At 44.5% G+C, this 20,124-nt stretch overlaps 1 protein-coding gene and 1 pseudogene across 3 annotated transcripts; both read left to right on the top strand.

The window, feature by feature from the left end:
* Positions 1–41: 41 nt before the first annotated feature.
* On the top strand, positions 42–14,334 carry LOC110553792 (schlafen family member 2-like). Of its 3 annotated transcripts, XM_060387138.1 has the most exons (8): positions 42–201; positions 347–428; positions 3,365–3,509; positions 3,806–3,903; positions 6,747–6,923; positions 8,059–9,095; positions 10,682–10,798; positions 12,346–14,334. In XM_060387138.1, the coding sequence occupies exons 5-8, from the start codon at positions 6,787–6,789 to the stop codon at positions 12,894–12,896; spliced, it is 1,842 nt and encodes a 613-aa protein (XP_060243121.1). In that variant the 5' UTR covers positions 42–201; positions 347–428; positions 3,365–3,509; positions 3,806–3,903; positions 6,747–6,786; the 3' UTR covers positions 12,897–14,334. The 3 variants fall into 3 exon arrangements, with proteins under 3 accessions (XP_060243121.1, XP_060243122.1, XP_060243123.1); XM_060387139.1 differs by lacking the exon at positions 3,365–3,509; XM_060387140.1 differs by lacking the exons at positions 3,365–3,509; positions 3,806–3,903.
* A 2,400-nt stretch (positions 14,335–16,734) lies between these two features.
* LOC132655679 (small nucleolar RNA SNORA17) lies at positions 16,735–16,851 on the top strand (annotated as a pseudogene).
* Positions 16,852–20,124: the final 3,273 nt, after the last annotated feature.

Raw genomic sequence — 20,124 nt, 5'->3', positions numbered from 1 at the left:
GGAGGTGCTGACTCCACTTCACCTCAGCCAGTGACGTGGCTATATATATTCAACTGGTGCCTATGCCTTGGCTCCTCAAAACCAATTCTTCTGCCAGACTTGCCTAGGCAGAACTGCGGCCACCCCAGAGCACACTTCCTGCCTCTTTGACAAGGGCATCGCCTGAAGGCCTACCAGTGCTCTGCTCTTCAGGGACACAGAGTAAGTGAGCCAGGTCCAACCCTGCCATCTCTCTGTCCCCACCAAACCTCAGGTCCTGTGTACTTACTGGCTCTGGGTGGATGTGGGGCGGCAGTTGCCAGCACAACCATCCCTCTCAGGTAACCCCTGGCTGTTTTCCTTCTAGGAATCTGGACTCCTTGGTGTCTTCACAGCCTCCTCTCTCGAAGCACAGGCTGCTGAGGCCTTGGGGACCACAGAAACTCGGGGTAAGAGAGAATGCCTTCCTTTCTTTTAGATGGAGGAAAGGTTTAAAGTCGCTGGGAGAGGGCACGTTATGCTTGTTCTAAGGCTGGCTAGTGAGGTAAGAAGAGGGAGGTCATGGTGAAGTGTGTAGGGCAGGCCTGTGTGGATGTCCAGAGTCCCTTGCATGTTTCCTATCCTCTTAGAGATCTGACCTTGTTGTATGTTGAGAAAGCATGGCTCCTGGAAGGTCAGCAAAAATGTGGCTTGTAGTACCATTTGTTATCTACAAAATGAGAACTTTGCTTCCCCAAGGGAAATGCAAAATACCAGCCCAGGAGAAAAAGAGTGATCTAGGGTTGGTTTGTTTGGTGTTTTCATTTGGTTTTGTTCCCCAGGAGACAAGATCCTTCTACTCCTGTTCCAACTGTGCTTTCTTATCCACCTGCATTTAAGGCAGAGTAAAGCTATCTCAGTGTCATCTTCTTTTCTGCCAAAGATAACTGACGAGATACCCCGCGTTCCCAGTTCCCTTCTGAGAGATTTTCCCCAGAGTCAACGCTACAATTTGAAAACGTACTACCTGAGAAATGATAGCCAAGGCTCCAGGAGATTGCTGAGCTTTACTTCAGTCTTGGAATTTGATGAGCTCTGGTGTCTTCCTTGGGTTTAAAACACTGTGTGTCCATAACTGTGTGCCCTAAGATAGTAGGTATGCACCGCAGGCAGTTTTCACAGCTGAGGTCTCGAAACTGAGGTGGCCACTGTTCCAGGCAAACCCACAGCTCCTGTAAGGGTGAAGGCACTGTAGCACCACTGAGTTTGAAAGGTCCCAGGGGCGCGGGCATAGTCCTTTTGCACTTTGGTGTGAGACTTGATTTCTGTCTCCTTTCCATGTGCAGAGTGAACCAAAGGTGCTGGCTTCGGACAGGGCCTGTTTCAGGGGTGCTGGATGGGAGGGCTTGGTAGGGAGAGGGTAGCACAGGTTGCTTAGCAGTACATAGAACAGGATGGGCCTGCAGCTTCTGAGCAGGCAGAAAGGAAACGGCTCCCTTCTCAGCAGTACAGGCCTCCTCACATGCAGTTTAGCCTGGTTGTGGTTTTGTTTTAGCCTTTTGGAAGGGGAGGGAGGCAGACAGGGTCTTGTTGTATACCCCAGGCTGGCCTGTAATTCACTGTGCGTGTTCTGCATGCCTCAAGCTCACAATGCCTACACCAGCCTCCTAAGGCCAACACCAACCAGCCTTGGCTCCTTGCAGCCTTTTGGGTGGAGCTCAAGATCTCTGGCAGGAGCTTAGGGAAAGCAGGCTCCTGTCTGGGCAGCCCTCCTGTGTAGAAATAGGTAGTAACTGGCACTCACACACACACTCACACTAATTAGCTCTTCCATGAAGCAGAATTATCATCAAGGTGCAAACAGACATCTTGCTGTGTGTTTCAAGCGCAATTACATCACATGAACACCCTTGGTAAGCTTTCAGTGTAAATGTGACTGAGCGTTTACACTGACCTGGCTTCGTTGCTCTTCATCTTCTGGGAGTCAAGACTTCTTCTTCTAGCCTGACTCTATCTGTGTACTTTCACCACGTGTTCAAAAGCTTCCCTTTAGCTGGGGCCTATCTGAATGCATGGCCAGTCTGATCTTCTCTTGGGACAGTGAGTGTCTTTCTGCTTGCCTAGATCTAAAAGTTTGGGCAACCTGGAGGGAAAGTGTTGGTTTGTAATAGACAGGGAACTCTGGGCCTGTCTCCTGTCGGGTTTTGAGTATGTCTCCACAGACCAGCCCAAGACAAAGTTTCTGGGAAAAGCCCAAAGGTGAATACCACCTATCTAAGCAGTTTATCACATGACCCAGAAGTCAGCTTCAGGGAACTTCTGTAGTGTGCCTGCCATTTTGTAGTCTTGCATAATATTACCTCCTTGTAGAGTGAGTCAGGAATTCAGGTGCATCCTTTCGTGTTCATCTGAATTGGTTTCCTAGAGTCGAACACTTTTCCCACAAGATCTTTCTTCTTCAGAAATCTATTTCTTACTTTGTGCAATTTAATATTTTTATCTCTTCTCAGGGTTCCCATGTCCCATTCTAATAGGATTTTTTTTAAATATCCCTGAACCATATCTACATGTAGATTTGAGGAGCTGTATGAGAGAGCCATTGGGCCAAATGAAAGTCAGTCCTGAAGCCACAAGTGGTGGGATGCACATGCCTTTAATTCCAACATTCGGGAGGAACTTGCAGATGGATCTCTGTGAGTTAAGTGGACAGCCTGCTCCACAAAGCAGGTTTCAGGCAGAGGCAAAGCTACATAGCAAGAGCCTGCCTCAAAAGGCATAGAGACAAAAGTAACAGAAACAGAATTTAAATAAGTGAAAAGCAGTAGATGTCTCAAGCTTCAGTCATGATGAGCCCTGATCCTCACATATATTACATCATCCGCCCTGAAGCCATCTCTATCTCAGCTGTCCTGACCTTAGTCAGAACCTGTACATTAATACTCAGTATGATACTAAGTGGCAGTTTATGCAGGGTCTGTAGGGATGCTCAGTGGCTCAGGTCACTTAGTGCTCTTGCAGAGGACCTGGGTTTGGTTCCCAGCAGACTCGTGGTAGCTCACAAACTTCCCCATCTATAGTTCCCGGTGTCTTTGTTAAGATTTTACTGCTGTGAAGACACACCGTGACCAAGGCAACTTTTTTCGTACAGTGTCAAACATTTAATTGGGGCTGGTTCACACTTTCAGAGGTTTAGTCCATTATCATCATGGCAGGAAACATTGCAGACATAGTGCTGGAGCTGAGAGTTCTCCATCTTGATCCCAAGGCAGTCAGGAGACTGTGTCCTCAGGCAGCCTGGGGAGGAGACTACTTTCACTCTGGGCGGCGCTTAAGCACAGGAGACCACAAAGCCAACCCCACCAAAGTGACACTTCCTCTAACAAGGCCACACCTGTGTGCCTCACAGCTGTTCTACCCAGAAGGGTCCACAGATCAAGGCAGAGCCTTGTCCCTGCAGCCAGCACTTCCCACTCATTTCCTGAAGCTGCTGTAAACTCCACCCTCGCACCTCTCAACAGTGATACTGCCAAGAGCATCATATACACAGAATCGTAAGTCAAATAATAACAGGTGGAATGCTGTCCTGGACATGATAACAGCATGATGGGATGTGCCTGTAATCACAGGTACTGGGGAGGCTGAGGTGGAGAGAGATGGTTATAGACCAGAGTTCAGTTAACCCTGGGCAGAGAGAGAAGGAAGAGGAAGGGACGAAAGCACTTCATTCTCTTCTATAGAAACGTTAAACAAAAACAAAGACGCCCAACCCACACCCAGAACTCATAAAAGTTAATGATTTATCAAGAAGAAACTGCATTCAACATTGAAGGAAATCTCATCCTTGCAGGGCCCCTATTCCGGAGGAGACCACAAAACCTGAAGTTCCCCATTTGAACACCAAGGACTTCAAGGAACTCAGATTCCAGGACAAATCAAGAAATCCAGGTCCTTACCAGCCTCCTGCTACCATATTTTCTTTCTCTTTATGTCCCCCAAATGGCAGGTCCAGTCTATTTTTCTGGGATGAAAAGGGGGTTGGTGATTCATCTACCCTCTCCAGTAAACCCCAGTTTCTGTCTCTCCTCGTAGCTTTGTCTCCCTGGCATCTCCACAACCTCTTCTAGAGGTTGGTGTAGGTCATCAGAGCCCCTTGAGGATGCCCCATCCTCTTAGAGACTTGAACCTACAACCAGAAACTCAAGTGAGCTCTCTGTTTGGAGAAGGATGAAAGAGCTCACACTAAAGACACATCCAAGCTACAAATGGACTAAAGAGATACATTTCAGACCCCACAGTTGGGGTGTTGATAGAGGAGAAGCCCCAGATCCTGGTCTCTTCAGGAGTCCACAGTGGACAGAGAGTGAAGTGGAGGTGGTGGGGAGCATTCACGGTAGATTCACGAAGGGCCAAGAGGCATTTGACAAAAATGTTAATGTCACTAATCACTGAGGAGATGCAGGAAGCACAGGAAATATGATTTACTCTTGTCACACTGACTGATTTCTTTATTCTTTACATTACTATGATATAACTCTGGATTGTTTTGTCTGTGTGTATGTATGTGTGTGCCGGTGCCTACAGAGATAGAAGAGGGAGACAGAACACCCCGAGCTGGGGTTACAGAGGCGATGAACCACATGGGGATGCTGGGAATTGAATCTGGGTCCTCTAGACAAGCAGCCAGTGTTCTTAACTGCTGAGCCATCCCTTCAGTTTATGACTAATTTTATTTTATGTGAATAAATGGAACTTGAGTCTTTTGTAAGAATAGCGGGTGCTCTTGTGCACGGAGCCATCTCTCCAGCTCCTGCTCCTGCAATCCATTATCAAAAAGATGAAGGACGCAAGTGGGCACATATGTTCAGGAAAGAGCTCACTGCACAGTACGGAAGGGAGAATATGAACGAGAGCAGCTACCTGGTAAACCATAGTGGCTTCTCAGTAAGTGAGAAACACTAGTAGTTACGTCCAAGGGGAGTGAACTCTTATGCCAGAGAGATACCTGCATGTCCCTGGCTGTGGCTGCAGTTTGGAAAAGTCAAAATGTGAAATCAGCCTAAGATAGACAGACAGATGATGGGTACAGAAGATGTACTTAGCACACACACACAGTGGACTGGCATGGAGTCTTAAAGGGAAGGAAATATAGTCATTTGTGAGTACCACGGTGAACCTGAATAACATTCTGTCAGGTAAAGTAAGCCAGGCACAGAAGGGAAACTCCTGTATGAGCTCACTTAGGTAAGGAAGCTAAGGCACCTGATTTGATGGGAGTAGAACTAAGACAGCAGTGAGCAAGAAGTGGGCTTGCTTATTGAGAGCTGTTGCTGAGGGACTATAAAATGTCTGTCATGTGAGAGGGGCCTTTGCAGAAGAGGGTGCCTACAGCAAACAACAGTGTCTTCTCCTTTGAAAGCTACGAAATTAGATTTATGTTTGTGTGCTGAGTGTGGATCCTAGGGCCAAGAACACACTGAGCAAGGGCTGTGAACTTGGTATTTGGAGAATAAGTTTTGCTAAGTTGCTCAGGCTGGCTTTGAACTTGTGAAGTTTCTGCCTCAGCCTCCAGGCTAGCTGGGATTACAGGATGCATCACCAGACCTAGCACTAAAAGTCAGTGTTTACTCTGAATACACAACAGTTATATCAGTAAGGAAAGAATGAAGTAGGAAGGAAAAAAGGAACAAAGAAAGACAGACAGACAAAGGTGGAAAAGAGTGGTCAGCAATTCAGAGCCCTGGCTGCTCTTCTACAGGACCTGCGGTCTATTCCTAGCACCCACAGGGCAGCTCACAACCATTTGTAACTTCCAGTCAGTTGTCCCAATGTCATCTTCTGGCCTCCAAAGACACCATACAGATGGTTCACAGACATACACACAGGAAGAACATCCATACAAAAAAAGTTTTAAGAACAATAACACACCCAGACATGGTGGTCCAGGCCTGTAATCCCAGAACTCAGGGAGCCAGAGGCAGGCAGATATCTGTGAGTGAAAGGCCAGCCTGGTCTAGAGTGAGACCAGGACAGCCAGGGCTACATGCAGAGAACAAGGCTGAGGGCAGCAGTAATCCAAGTATATTAGTATTGTGGGAAACTTGTGTTTACATATTTTTAGTACTAATTTTTCATAATTTATTTATTTTGTATCTTTCAGTACTTTCTCTGCAAGAATGTCTGAGTTACAAATGTTTGTGAGCCAACAATGGATGCTGGGAATTGAACCTATTACCTCTGGAAGAGCACTCAGTGCAATTAACTGCTAGGACATCTCTCCAGCCCTGAGAAAACTGTGTTTATTGGAAGACCTTATGGGCCTTTATTAGGATTCTGCTGATATCAGCACACACTACCCAAGTGTGGAAAGCATGGCTTCTTTTCTAGAGTCTGTCATGTTGAACAGGGAAGAAGGAGTTTCACTGCAAAATGGAGTTGCTCTGCCTTGGATTCTGAGGACTAGACTAACTGTGGTTTGATGACAGGGTAGTTAGGATTTATTTAACTAGCCAGTATAATACTTTTCAGAATAAATCAATTCATTAAATATCACAGAAAGGAACCAAACAGGATTTAGAAGACTGCACAAATGGAATGTAAAAGCAATATTTGAAAAGGTCCAATACCAGCCTTAGTAGGGAGGAAAAATAAAAACCTGTAAAGTTAAAGAAAAGACCAATGAAACCATGCAACCCAAAGAGCATAAAAAGGACCTGAAGAAAACACCCAGAGTCCAACATTGCATGGACGATGATCACAAACACTAACACAGTAACTGTTTCCATCCCCAGAATCTGAAGTAAGAAAGGAGGTGAGAAGTTATTTGAAGACATGATCGCTGGACATACCCCACAGGTGAAAGATGTGAATCGACAGACATTCACAGAGACCTGTGTTCAACATAAGTGTCCCGGGAATGCTCTCCAGGGAAGACGGCATTCCAGGCCAGGAAGACTGAAAGATTCAAAGTATGTAAACTTTGTTTATTGTCCTTTGTCTGATTTGTATTTGTATGATTGTCCTTTGTCATATGGGGAAGAGGTAGGAAGCAGCAAGAGAAAGTCAGTCAGAAATCCTAGGACTAGAACAGAGAACGTCTAAATAATGGCTTAAATAAGACATCATAAGATTAGGAAAAAAAAGTCCTGAGAAAATGAAAAGACAAAAATAAGACCTGAGAACAGAGAGGCAGCACCAGGAGAAAGATGGAGAATGGAGAATCCCTACATTGAAGGAGGAGAGGGGCCTTCGTGTGCCTCCTGGAGAATGCTTACCTGACAGATGCAAAGCCCCGAGTGTCACCCCAACATCCACAAAAGAAAGGGGGGAGGGAAATGGACACCACAGGACATAATCAGATTCAGTGAATGAAACCAGTCTCAGAAAGACAAACCTCCAAGTTCTCTTTTCAGTTGTGATATTTTATACATCCGTAAAACCATGTGTGTGTATGAGACATGAAAGTAGAGGGGAAAATGTCGAAGGGAAGGTGAGAACAGATGGGATGGGGTCATCAAAGAGAGGTTAGACAGAACATACTGTCTGCAGCAGGAACTTACGTTAAATGTCTCTCTGTAAATTTTAAATCTGCTGACATGGTTGTCTATTATCCTCTTCTAATAGTTTTGAATTAAGAAACTCCATTGTCCCAGTTTTCCTACATTGTACTATGTTATACAAGGAAATTAAATTATTTTTTAGTCTTTTTGTTTTTTAAATCTGTATGAGTTGTTGTCTGCATGTATGTGTGTGTGTATCATGGGTATGCCTGGTGTCCATGGAGGTCAGAAAAGGTGTTAGATTCCTTGAGGCAGGAGTGTTGAGTGGTGTGACCCCCATATCAATGCTGGAAACTGGAGCCTGGTCCTTTGCAAGAGCAGTAAGTGCTCTTAAGCGCTGAGCCAACGTTCCAGCCCTACAAAGTGCCCGTTATCGTGGTCAGTTAAAAATGTCCCAACAGACCCTAAACAAGCATCATTTCTGAATGTCACACTTTCTCATCCAGAGCCTCACAGATGGTTGAGCTGGGTCTGGTAAAGCAGAGCTGGGTCTCGCTGCTTAGGTTCTTCTGTAATGGCTGTAAGGGTTCTGTCTGTCTTACAGGAAAGGATTTCATCTGGGAAACACAGTGAGTGCTTGGAAAATGAATGTCAGTGTCGATCAGGAGACAGACTATCCTGAATTGGTCCTATCCCCAGGAGAAGTCACACTTGGAGAGAAGAATAGGAAGTTGATGAAGAATTGTGACCTGAGAAGAAGTGAGGCCAAAAATATCTCACTGGCTGTGTGTGCTCTGCTGAATTCTGGAGGGGGCGTGGTCAAGGCTCCCATTAAAAATCAAAACTACAGCTTCACCAGAGATGGGATAGGACTGGACTTGGAAGATTCTTTACGTGGTATCCTGCCATTAATTCATCAACACCTAGACTTCATGCAGGACAGATGCTACTTTTTCATTTTTGTGAAAGCATGGACTCAGAATAACTTACTTCAGCGTATCACCACCAAGAAAACTAATTTCTACAAGAGAAAATTGTCATTTTCAGTTGAACTGAAAGCACCTGAAGCAGTGCAGGTCCTCAGAGCCGTGAAGCACTCTCAAGAGACATCAGGGTCCAGACAAAGTTCCTGTAATGAAGTACCAAATGAATGTGTTGACTTATTTAACAGGGCGTGCTTGTCCTATGAGGAGACATTCTGTTTTGCCGAATCCACACATGCTGAAGTTAAACTGTCCCCCAAAGAAAATATTTTAGAGAGTCTCCCTCAAACTATCTCTGCATTTGCAAACGCAGATGGGGGATATTTGTTCATTGGTTTAGATGGGAAGAAGCAGCAAATAATTGGTTTTGAGGCAGAAAAGAGGGATCTTGTGCATCTAGAGAATGAAATAGAACAGTGCATCCAGCAGCTGCCTGTCACTCACTTCTGTGAGGAGAAGGAGAACATAAAGTACACGTGCAGATTCATCGAAGTGCACAGACCAGGAGCTGCGTGTTCATATGTCTGTGCGCTGAGAGTGGAGAGATTCTGCTGTGCAGTGTTCGCTGCAGAGCCTGAGTCCTGGCATGTGGAAGACGGCTGCGTGAAGAAGTTTACTGCCGAGGAGTGGGTCAAGCTCCAGATGGATGCCACAGCAGGTTGAGGAGAGGAGATTATCAGTTTATGTTTGGCTAAGGGGGTTGGAAGATTGCTCTCTGGGACTTGGCCAACCTTAAAATTGCTCATGTGTCAAGAGCTAGTTTACTGACCCCTGCTAGATACAGTCCATATTTCTCAGCCTCTTCTTTTCTTCTACACACTAGAAGATTTTTTTTTTTCTGGAAAATGTCTTAGCTGCTTTCAGCAACACTAGAAACTGTTTCCCTCACATTGGCCACGTCTGATACAGCCTGCTTCCCCAGTGACTGGAACTCATAATTCTCTTCAAAGGCCTTTTCACTGAGATCCATGCCAAGTTTCAGACCAGGGAAAAGTGTGCCCTAGTGTCCTGCAAAAGAATATTGAAAGTGGTCTCTAGTCACTGGCATGGCTATTTCCATCAGAAAGCAGATTAGCTAGCCTTTCATGGACACTGTCCTATCTGTATCCTGAACTACTGCTCATCCAATAAGAACTGCCTATTAAGTTCTTTTTGCCTCTTTCCAGACTATTCCTGGCTTGCTTGTTCAAATCTCTCCTACTGCAACAAATTCTGTAGCCCACCCTCATGTACACGCTGCTCTGATCTCATTTCTCATTGTCAATTTTCTGTGTCCGTCATCTTTCACTAACAGTGACAGATAAATCACAAATTCAGGTTATGGAAAGAATACTGTTTTTTGTTTGGCCATTTTGGTTGTTCTCCAAGCAAGTATTGGATGCACTGTGTTCCTTTCAGAAACTCACCTAGAATTTGCCAATTAGGGTTTTTTTTTTAAATCTCTTTTCCCTTTCACCCAAAATCTACATGTGAGATTCTTCTCACATTACTACACAAAATAGAACCCTACATTTTTGTCAGAAGGAAAGAAAAAGGCTGCCATTTTAATCTGGTTTTAGAATAGAAAAGCTCCACATGGAACTAGCACCAGAAACTCATACAATCTCTGAACATGCAAGCTTCCTCAAACTGTTCACAAACTCAGTTCTTTACCAGCCTGCAGGTTTTTTTTTTTTCTTCTGGATTTAACTGTCATTTTTGTTTTGTTTTGTTTTGTTTTACGAAAAGATAAAAAAACAGAGCATGGGGTCATTTCTAAGTTGGAACGGTGCTGGCCTAGCTTGTTAGAATGCCTGATTTTGATTGCTCTGCCACATACAATCGTAGAACTGGGCGTGGTGATGCACTTATGGTCCACAGTCTCTGGAAGTGGAGGCAGGTGAATCAGAAACTCAAGCTCATCCTTGACTACATAGTCAGTTTGTGGCCAGTGTGGGCTTTGAGATACCCTGTGTCCTGCTGAAAAAAGCAAATAACACAAAGTAAAAGGGCCCCATTTAATTGTCAACATATTCGACTCCTATGACTGCACTTTTTACTGTTATGTTTCCATGAGTGTAGAGCAATTCAGTATCATCAAAATTTAATTTTGCAATTTTTATTTGACCTCAAAATGTAACCTCAGAACCTAACCCTATTTTCTATTAGGAAAACATAGTTCAACTGAAACTTTTAATACAGTTTTTCAACAGTTATTGAATAGTATGGCCTATGGGAAACTTAAAATTACCATTGTCTTCTCAGGTTTTATTATGCGAAGTGATAAATGGACTCTTCAGGCAAGCATTCCACCACACATTCCCTGTACTCGGTTTTTCTGTGACAATCCAGATGCTACGAGGCAGAGTGCTCAGTTTCCAGGTACTTTCACTGCAGCTGCCTAGGGTGGTGGCTGTGACTGTGTCCAAATCTTCTTGCCTCAACTGTGCTCTGTGTTGAAATGTGTCTTAAGGCTTCCTGCACTGGGATTACTACTTGTTTCCTGGTCCCTAGAGTAACTTTGTTTCAAACAGTAACCACCCCCAATAAAGCTGCCTCCCTTGCTCCTGACACACACACACACACACACACACACACACACACACACACACACACACACAAACACACACACACACAAACACACACACACACACACAAACACACACACACACACACAAACACACACACACACACACACATAGCACCTGGCAACATGTCACACTCTGAGACAGGACAGACAAAATCCTCTCCACTGCCAACCTGTGGAAGTTTTGTTGTTTTATGTCTTTTATTGTTTTGGTCCCAAGTGTGCGATGTGGAAATGCTTTACCCATTGCTGAAAACAGACTTGTGAAAGGGACCATGATCTTTGTCAGCTGATAACAGACTCTTGAGAGTGTGCATGATCTCTGTCAGCTGGAAACTGCTTGGTGTAAGAGGCCTGGTTTTTTCCAGCTGGAAAACACCCTTGTGTGGACTCTGAGAAGAGATAAATAAGAGCCCACAGACAGACAGAAAACGCTTTGCTTGGCTTCTCCTCATTTCGCACTGCTTTGCCTTGCTACATTCCAGAGAACTCTCAGTTCTGCTTCTGCTGATTCCTTTGCTGTTTGCTGTGTGACTGGACTGTGGAGTCCTGATGACAGAGAGTGGAATCACACACAAGGAGCTACATCTAAAGAAGTCTTTGTTCCTACTAACCTTCTTTCTCTCCTATCTGACTTTGATGGTTGGAAGGGAGGTAGAGGTGTTTAAGAACCCTAACTAAACTAGGTTTTACAAAATCATAGACTACAAACCTGTCAGGTGAAGGTGACATTGTCCCTTCCAACTCCTGCATTGGATAGAAGGCTTCTAAGACCTATGAGTGTCAAGTAGAAGGTAACAGTGTCCCTTCCAATTCCTGTACTGGATACAAGGCTTTCAAGACCTGTGCATTTACCTTGTGGCTGTGTAAATCTATGCTCACCCCGGGAGGCTTGGCCTACTTTGTGTTCCCCTTTGAGGCATCCTCTTCCCATCCATGCAGCACTGGAAATGGGGTCTGTTCCCTCCTTTGCTGTGTGGAGCCTTCCTGTTTCTCTGAGCTCTTCTCAGGTCTCATCACCTCCTTGATGCTTCCTGTTGACTGACTTTCTGTCTTCACATTAGCCTGCCCTTTGCTCCCCCGACTCTTCTTACCCTGGAGTTCTCTAGAACAAGCTTGTGATGCACCCTGTCTTGGAGAAGGCAGGAGTGTGAGTGTTCAGCTGCTTCTCATCTCTTTCCTTGGCAGTTTGAGTTTCTAATTCTCCCTTGCACTTGTGGCTTTGCAGTTCTTGAGTTAGAGTTGGGTATCTTGTGTGGTCACCTTCTGGGTTGGATGCAAAGTGTGGAAGTTAACCGCATATGGCCACTGTAACGTGTTATGTTTATTTTATCTCTTCTAGTGGGGTCTGGAAGGATGATATGCTCCCCAGCAGCCCTCAGCACACAAAGGTTCTCACAACAGCAAAGATGTGAGGAATTACTCCAGACAGAGGGGGACTCACTTCCTAAGGGAAGGCTGCTCATCCATGAGAGCTGGGTTTTGGATCTGGGCCTGCAAGAAGAGCAGGAAGTCATCATATCGTATGTGCTTCATATTTCCCAGGATGGTCTCCTGACCCTGCATAGCTTTGTCTGTGGAGATGAGGAGCTGGAAGATGATAGAACTGTTCTGAGGGAACTAGGCTCCAAGTTAAAGGGCTATTGTAAACAAACTGCACTAACATTAAAGCAAACGCTGGTAAATGTTGGTGGTTACACCGGGAAAATAGGCATCGTGATAAAGATAACATATTTGGGTCATAAGGCAGTGTCCTTATATGATTCAAGCTCGCAAATACATTACCCCATAAGCTATTATCTGACAAACCAGACAGTAGTGGACTTAGAGAAAGCTCTTGCTAACGTCTATCATAGTTGCATGTCCCAAAAGAGTATACCTCTGAAAATTTAGACACACAGTTAGATACTTTACTTTTCGAGAAATGTCCTAATGGCCAGGTCAGGCTGGAGCCTGACCTGACATGGAAAATGGACTATGGCACAATGATGCTTCACGTTATATAAGTGATGGTGTTCTCTGATTCTATAAACTATGTGAAACCTGTCTTAGAATAACTGCACAGGACTACTAGCCAAATTCTGGGAAAGGAACTGGCCATTCAAGAAGGCAATGAGAAAGCATAGCTTTGAAAACATGTTGTGAACCAGGCATGTGGCCTATGCCTTTAATTCAGTGCCTGGAGGGAGGCAGGTCATCTGGTCTATGTACAGATTTCCGGGGCCGGCAGGCCTATGCAGAGAGACCCTGCCTCAAAATTAATTGATTGATTGACCAATTGATTAGTAAGAGTCTCTGTCTGCATAGCCACTCCTTCCCCATGAAGTGTAGGGTGCCTTCATGCTTGGAAGACACTCTTCCTAGGCAGTTAGTATAGAAAACGAAGACAGAGGCTACATAATAAGACGTTTTCGTTATAGCGTTGCTATTCAGTATCGAGTTATTGCTGTTCAATATGTGATTTGTGTGTGAAAACCTGACAAGGATTTTTCCACATGTCCAAATTGTACAGACAAGGCTCAAAGTATGCAGAACTGAATCAAAGACACATAGAAAATGAATACAACTGTTTTCTCTGAGGAGAGTTCCTTCTCTCTTAAAGGAAACATTGTGTCTCCTGGGTGTAAGACTACAAAAAGACAGTCAGAAGATCTCAGGAATTAGGCAATGCAAGCAGTCTCTATGGGCTACGGCATGGCCTGGATTTTCTATGTGTGAGATTGTTCCTTACGAAGTAATGATAGTATGAGCTTAAGATGTCGATATTATTCATTTACGGTTTGATTTGCTGTATTTTTTACGTTCGTATAAAGTTCGTTGTGCTGTACATTAATACCTTTAATGTAAAGGTATTGACAGCACTGAGTTTATGTGTGAGTATTATGCATTTATTTGGAATGTTGGTATTTCCTTCATAAAGGAAGCAGTGTCCTTGCTGTACATCTGCATTTGTGAAGGATAAAATTTGTAAGCACTTGGCCCTAAGGGTGATTTATATGTAGTGGCAACCTGTTGTGACTTTTGATGGTGCTCCTCAAGAGATGGTTGCCCTTCCTGAGAATCCCAATTGGTGGGCTGTGAGCTGGCTGCTCACAGACCCCAATCCTCCTTAGCCACATTTTCTGTTCTGATCAATTTCTTTATCAATACAACTTATTTTAAAATCTACTTCATTTTTCATCTACTTTGTTCTCATATCTGTGACTCTATGAATACAATTTATCTGCTTGTATCTTTCTTCGATGAATCTTCATTGTGTTTGCATAGTTATACTTACCAAAAGTTGTATGCCAACAAAATGTTCTGCCATTTTATTGTTTCTAAAATAAATGATCTCTTCATAACATTATCAAATGTCTTTCAAAGAATTCTTACTGTTTTTCCAGACTAAAGCTTCCAGGCTTTTGGGTTTTAGATGTTTTGATTATTTGAGATTGTAGCATGCAGAACTGTGGCTCTGAACGTTGAAGAACAAGGAACTAAGAGGACATGTTCCCATGGCTTCATGAATCCCTGCTCTTGAGATACCCTGTAACTAGCTTAGAGGACGCCCTACCATTCTGCTGCCAAAGAACAGCCACTGTCCTGAGGTGCATGAGAAACACTTGGAGGTGGAGGCTAGGTCAAGGGTGGAGACATGCAGGTGGGTAGGGTACCTCATGGACAGCCTTGGAAGTTGAAGGACTCTCAAGACAATGGGAACTCATGGGAGCATCAGTGGAAGAGGACTTCATAGGGCAGCAGCTGTCTATTGAATGACACACCAGTGTTGACAGGTTGGAAGCTGCATTAATCTAAGAAAACAAGAAGCAGGAACAGAAGGAATGGACATCTTAATTGGAGGGGAAGAGATGTGCACTGGGAAAGGGCAGTGAAGTTGGCAGTGATGACATGCATGGCTACAGGGTCAGGTTTGCAGGCATGTCGCGCATCTTTAGTGAAAGCATTCTGTGTGAGGAACAGTGTGATGATGGCTCAGTGGGGAAAGGTATCTGCCACCTTGCCTGAGGGCCTGAGCTCCAACTTCAGCCATCCGGGTGCTCCAAAGAGAAAATTGTCTCCTGAAAGATGTCTTCTGACTTCCACAGGGAGATCTGGCTCGTGGACACCCACTCCCACAATCACACACAGATAGAGAAATGTATGCATTGCTAAGTTTTAAACAGTTCCATTTTAGGAATGAAGTGTTGACTCTGCAGGTCAGAGCACCTGCTGCTCTTGCAGACAACCAGGAGTCTGTTCCCAGCACTCCCATGGTGACACACAACCACCTGTAACACCTGTTCTGCAGGGTCCGTTACTTTCTTCTGTCCTGAGAGATCCTGAGGCATGTGTGTGGAGCATACACATACAGGCAGGGAAACACTCATACACATACCATCAAAACAAGTAAACTTATTTTGAGTCTTTGTAATATATTTGTCTAAATATAATTAAATTTTAAATCTATCTCTCCAGCCCCACCATTTTAATTTTTAAAAAAGGAAATTCTATTTAAAAATTGAATTTTAGGAAAACCTTCATCTAACTCGTGTATAACATATTAGATATTTTTAGTACCAAATGTTTAAAAAAAAACAGGTTATTTGTTACTGTTTTTAGATTCTTAAGTTTTGATGCAAATGATAAAGTTAACTGTTGAGATACAATAAGCTCTATACTTACAATGAAAAACTACAATAAAACTGCACAAATGGAAGTGAGAACATTGATTAAGTGTTTATGTATTGATCATCTTGTTGGAAGAGAAGTTATGATCAGAAGACATAACCCTTAAGGGTTATGGTTAGAGTTAGAGTTAGGGTTAGGATTAGGGTTAGGAGGCTGGTGAAGAGGAAGGGTCAGGGTCAGGGTCAGGAGGCTGGTCAAGGAAGCTGAGCTTGGGAGATGGAAGGAGCCACAGGCATCTTCACAGTTTCAGGGCAGCTATTGCTCTAGGTAGCTTCTTCAGAGACTTTCCAACACGTCAGCCAGCACCATGCCTTCCCCATCAGAAAGTGTAGGGCTGCATGTTTTCTAATCCATGTGGCTGAAAGGGAACAATGTTTATGGGAGAGAGGTAAATGGAAAATGTGAGGAAAAATGAAAGAGCAAACAACCAAAGCGAGGATTTGGAAAGAAATAGTCAGAAGCTGAAACTCAAGAGGGAAGGGAGGGAAGGAAGCTTGGAAGGGCTTTTCTTCACAAGGAAAAGGCACAGGTAGAGAGAGGCCATGAACAGATCATAAAGATGGTAAAAGTACAAGATGGCAGGCCTCTTGCCTAAGCTCCTGACCTGAGACAAAAGCCTAGTACATAAACAAACATCTAGTGCGCTTTTATCCTGCCCACAGAGCCTTCCCACCATCTTCTGACCAATCAGACAAGTTCAAGGGCCAACCAGCATGTGTTTATCTCAAGCTTGTGGTCCTATCAGCATCCCTGTCTTGTTCTAAGTGAATAATCCTACATAGGGGATGAAAGACCCTTAAGAGCCCCAGACCTCAAGGAGAGACAGGACTTCAGCTTCCTGAGTGCTCATTCTGCTTTGCTAAGGGTCTTTTGGTTTCTGTCTTGCTCTGTGTGTGTTTCATCATCCCTAATAAAAAGCCTTTTACAGGCTGATTCTGCTGATGCTGTCTGCTAAGTCGAGGTTTCATTCTCTCCACACTCTGTGATGTGCTCCGAATTTTTTCTACATTTAATTCTTTTACTTGTAGAGAAAATAAACCCCATGAAGACCCCTAAACTGACTTCCCCAGAGGCCTTGCAGAGGTTGCTGCTTTGTCACATGTCTATCCGTAAGTGGCACTGAGGAGAGAGGCTATGTCTGACCTGTGAACCTCAGAATAATTAGTAGCCTAACATTCCCTGAGGAAGGCAAGACTGACACAGCCACCAGTTTAGTGTCAGGGGCCTGGAGGCACCAAGCAGGCCTGGATGGGCTCTTAGAGTAGAGAATGAGCTGGAGCCTAGAAAGTCCCTGCCTGGGAATGTGGGCCCGCTGGGACCCTTCCATGGGGACACTCAGATGGGTGAGTGAGGTATATGCCTGAGACAAACACTAGAAAAACAGCATAAGCTTGGACAGGAAGGTGGCCCAAGATGACCACCTGTCCGTCACTCGTATGCAAGTCTGCGGTCTGGTGAAACCGGGCCCTGCCGAATTTGACCCCTGTCTGGTACCATAATGTACTGCAGAGCCACTCCTGAGATGACCCCAGACACCCAGAGATTCCAGGGTTCACTAAGAGGAGTGTAAGCGGTAGAGAAATGGAAGAGGAAGGGAAACAGAAAGATGTGGGCACAATGAAGAGAGGTAGAACTAGAGAATTGAGGGCAGTGGGGAACAGTGTGATGTGAGTGGCAGGTGATGCCACCTGGGACCAAGGTGGGATGCTGGCCTGTGCTGCCACCATGGACCACATCTGGCTCTGTGGACCTGCAGTAGCAGGAGTCTGTTACCACAGAAGGCCAGGCAGATGTCCCTCCTCTGTACTGCTTCAAGGGACATGGGGACTGTGCAGAACTGGTGCTTGCCCTTGCCTGGACGTCCTGGGAGAGCTGGCCCTGGGGCATGAGAACAGAAGAGCTGACTCCACCCCTATCATGCTGAAGTCCTCAGGGGAGTGGGCCTCACATTGTGGGATTTATGGATGCCTGGCCCCCTAGGATATGAATGTGGGAGAGCTGCCACTTCTCTTTCATGTGGTGGCAAGGACAAGGGAGATGTGCCCTCCATCTCCCTGGCCCCTCACCACTGCTGCAAGTGGGAGACCTGGCCCTGGGTTCATGAGATCAGGAGCTGGGCCTGTCCTTCACCAGCTTCAGCACCCAGGAGAGAAGGCCATGTACCACACATGGATAGCACAGTAGAGCTTATCCTAGTGGTGAAGGGACAGGGAAGCTGGTCCAGAAGCATGAGGATGAAAGAGGTGGTACTGTTCTGCCCAGTTCGCGAACCCCAAAAGACCAGGAATAACCAGACTCTGCTGTAAATACACGAGCTTCTTTTTTATTGTAAATTACAAGTTGCAGCTTGGGCCCACACACACCCACTGCCAAAGCAATGGAAGCTGAGTGATGTGCCCAGGTTAGTTGGGTGATTTAAAGATTCTGGTCCATCCCAGCATGCCCAAGGCAGGGGGCCATTCCTGCCTGGCAAGCATCTATTGGTCAAAATGTTACATTTTGAATCGATTGGCTATAGGAAGGTTCCCAGACCATAATAACCTGGTATCCCTCCCTAGGGGGATGGGCCAGTTTCCTAGCAACTGTTATCTCTAGTGGGTGGGGAAAGAATGCAGTAAGGTGCTCCTTCCCCTCAGGGCATTACTGGACTTCTCCACCCACCTACTTCAGCTCTTAATAATAGATGCTAGTTTATCTTTTGGTCTCTCATTTCCCCCTTTTCCATGATCATTTGAAGACCCAATCTTGGGTCTTCCAGAAATGACCCCTTGTAACTTATAGATTTACCTTTTTATAATGGGATCTGACTACCATTAGTGTATTGCTCTCAAGCATTTCTTTATGAAAGCCATTAAGAAATTGAAAATACAAGGCCCAAAGATAAAAATCAAAATGAGTAGGGGTCCCTTCAGGGTAGATATAGGGGTAGTAAGCCAAGGAGAACTATTATCATTTTTCTCTAGGGTCTCTCTAGGCTTTTAGCCCAGTTGCTGCAATATTAGTTTCCATTTCAGCTAAGCAGATGCCCAAGATAATAGCTAATGTCAGGAAGCCAGCCCCTTTTGACTTAGCATTTCAGCCTGCTGGGGGGGGGGGGGATTTGGGCAAAGATCCATCTTTTGGAGCTTCTTTAATTCTGACCATTGGACCGTAGGCATCAGGGACTAGGGAGGCTGAAATGCCAGTCAAAGGCTGGGCAATAGGGCAGTCCCAACCATCTGGTTAGTTGATACACCTGAAGAGGCAGGGAGCAATCATGTCAGTTTCCAGGAATTCCAGATTCCAGCTTGCAGTCCACAGCTGATCCCAGAACAGAGTCAAACAGGTGAAAATCTGCTGAGACCAATTCAGACTGGAGACAGAAGTTAAAATGTGTCTATTAAATGGGAAAGACCAGGGAAAATGTCATCTGTGATCCTTTTGAGCTATGCCAGATCCAGGTCACATCCTGAAACTCATATGAATTTTTTTGATACACAAAAGGAAATAAATATTTAGCAAATCTAATATAACATTCTGAAAGTAACAGGTAAAACTACATCCAATGGAATGAGCGTAAGTTAGCTGTTTTATAACCTTCATAAACAACTTAAGTATGTCCATGGTAACACTTCTTCTGTGGGCATAGCTGTTGGTAATCAGCCACCAACGGAGCTTGGCCATTTTTTTGTACACTCAGCGTCTACTTTTAGCCCCCATTTCCATGTTTATACTGGAAAGTTAGGCAGAAATACATTACTGGCTTTAGTGCTAAACCCTGGGTGCTTGGATTTTCCTTAACAAAGCAACTAGAAGGAATAGGTGTAAGATATTCCTGTGTCAAAGTCTACCCCAGAAATGGCAGATATTAAGAATACCATAGTAAAAGCTATGACTTTTGGGTCAGATATACACATTAAACAGATGTTTTTAACATGATGAGAGGCACCTTTAAGTCTATCTTCAGAAGACAACCAAAGGAAATTATAATCTCAACCTGGTAACTGAATAATAAGCAGCCAGTGCTCCATCAACTCTATTGATCAATGCCAAAACTCTGAACTTCTGAAAACTTATAACATAAGCATAACAGTAGCAAAGAGGGGGGAGAAATTTAAAATAGTTCCCATTTTTAATCTGCTTTAAAATATTTTTTATCTCTTTATACTCATAATTATATACCTTAAAACATCAACTTAGCGCTATTCCTAGTTGTCTGAGAAAGCGCCAGATTGCTTTCCAGAGTGGTTGTACAAGTTTACATTCCCACCAGCAGTGCAGGAGGGTTCCCCTTTCTCCACAACATCTCCAGCATGTGTTGTCTCTTGAGGTTTTGATCTTATTTGTAATAGCCAGAAGCTGGAAACAGCCCAGATGCCCCTCAGTGGAGGAATGGATGAACAAATTGTGGTATATCTACACAATAGAATATTACTCAGCAATAAAAAAAACAAGGAAATCATGAAATTTG

This window comes from Meriones unguiculatus, chromosome 7 (genome assembly GCF_030254825.1).
Source record: "Meriones unguiculatus strain TT.TT164.6M chromosome 7, Bangor_MerUng_6.1, whole genome shotgun sequence".
In the NCBI taxonomy this organism is placed as follows: Eukaryota; Metazoa; Chordata; class Mammalia; order Rodentia; family Muridae; genus Meriones; species Meriones unguiculatus.
The sequence above is the reverse complement of the archived record's forward strand: the minus strand, read 5'-3'. Positions and strand labels throughout refer to the sequence as shown.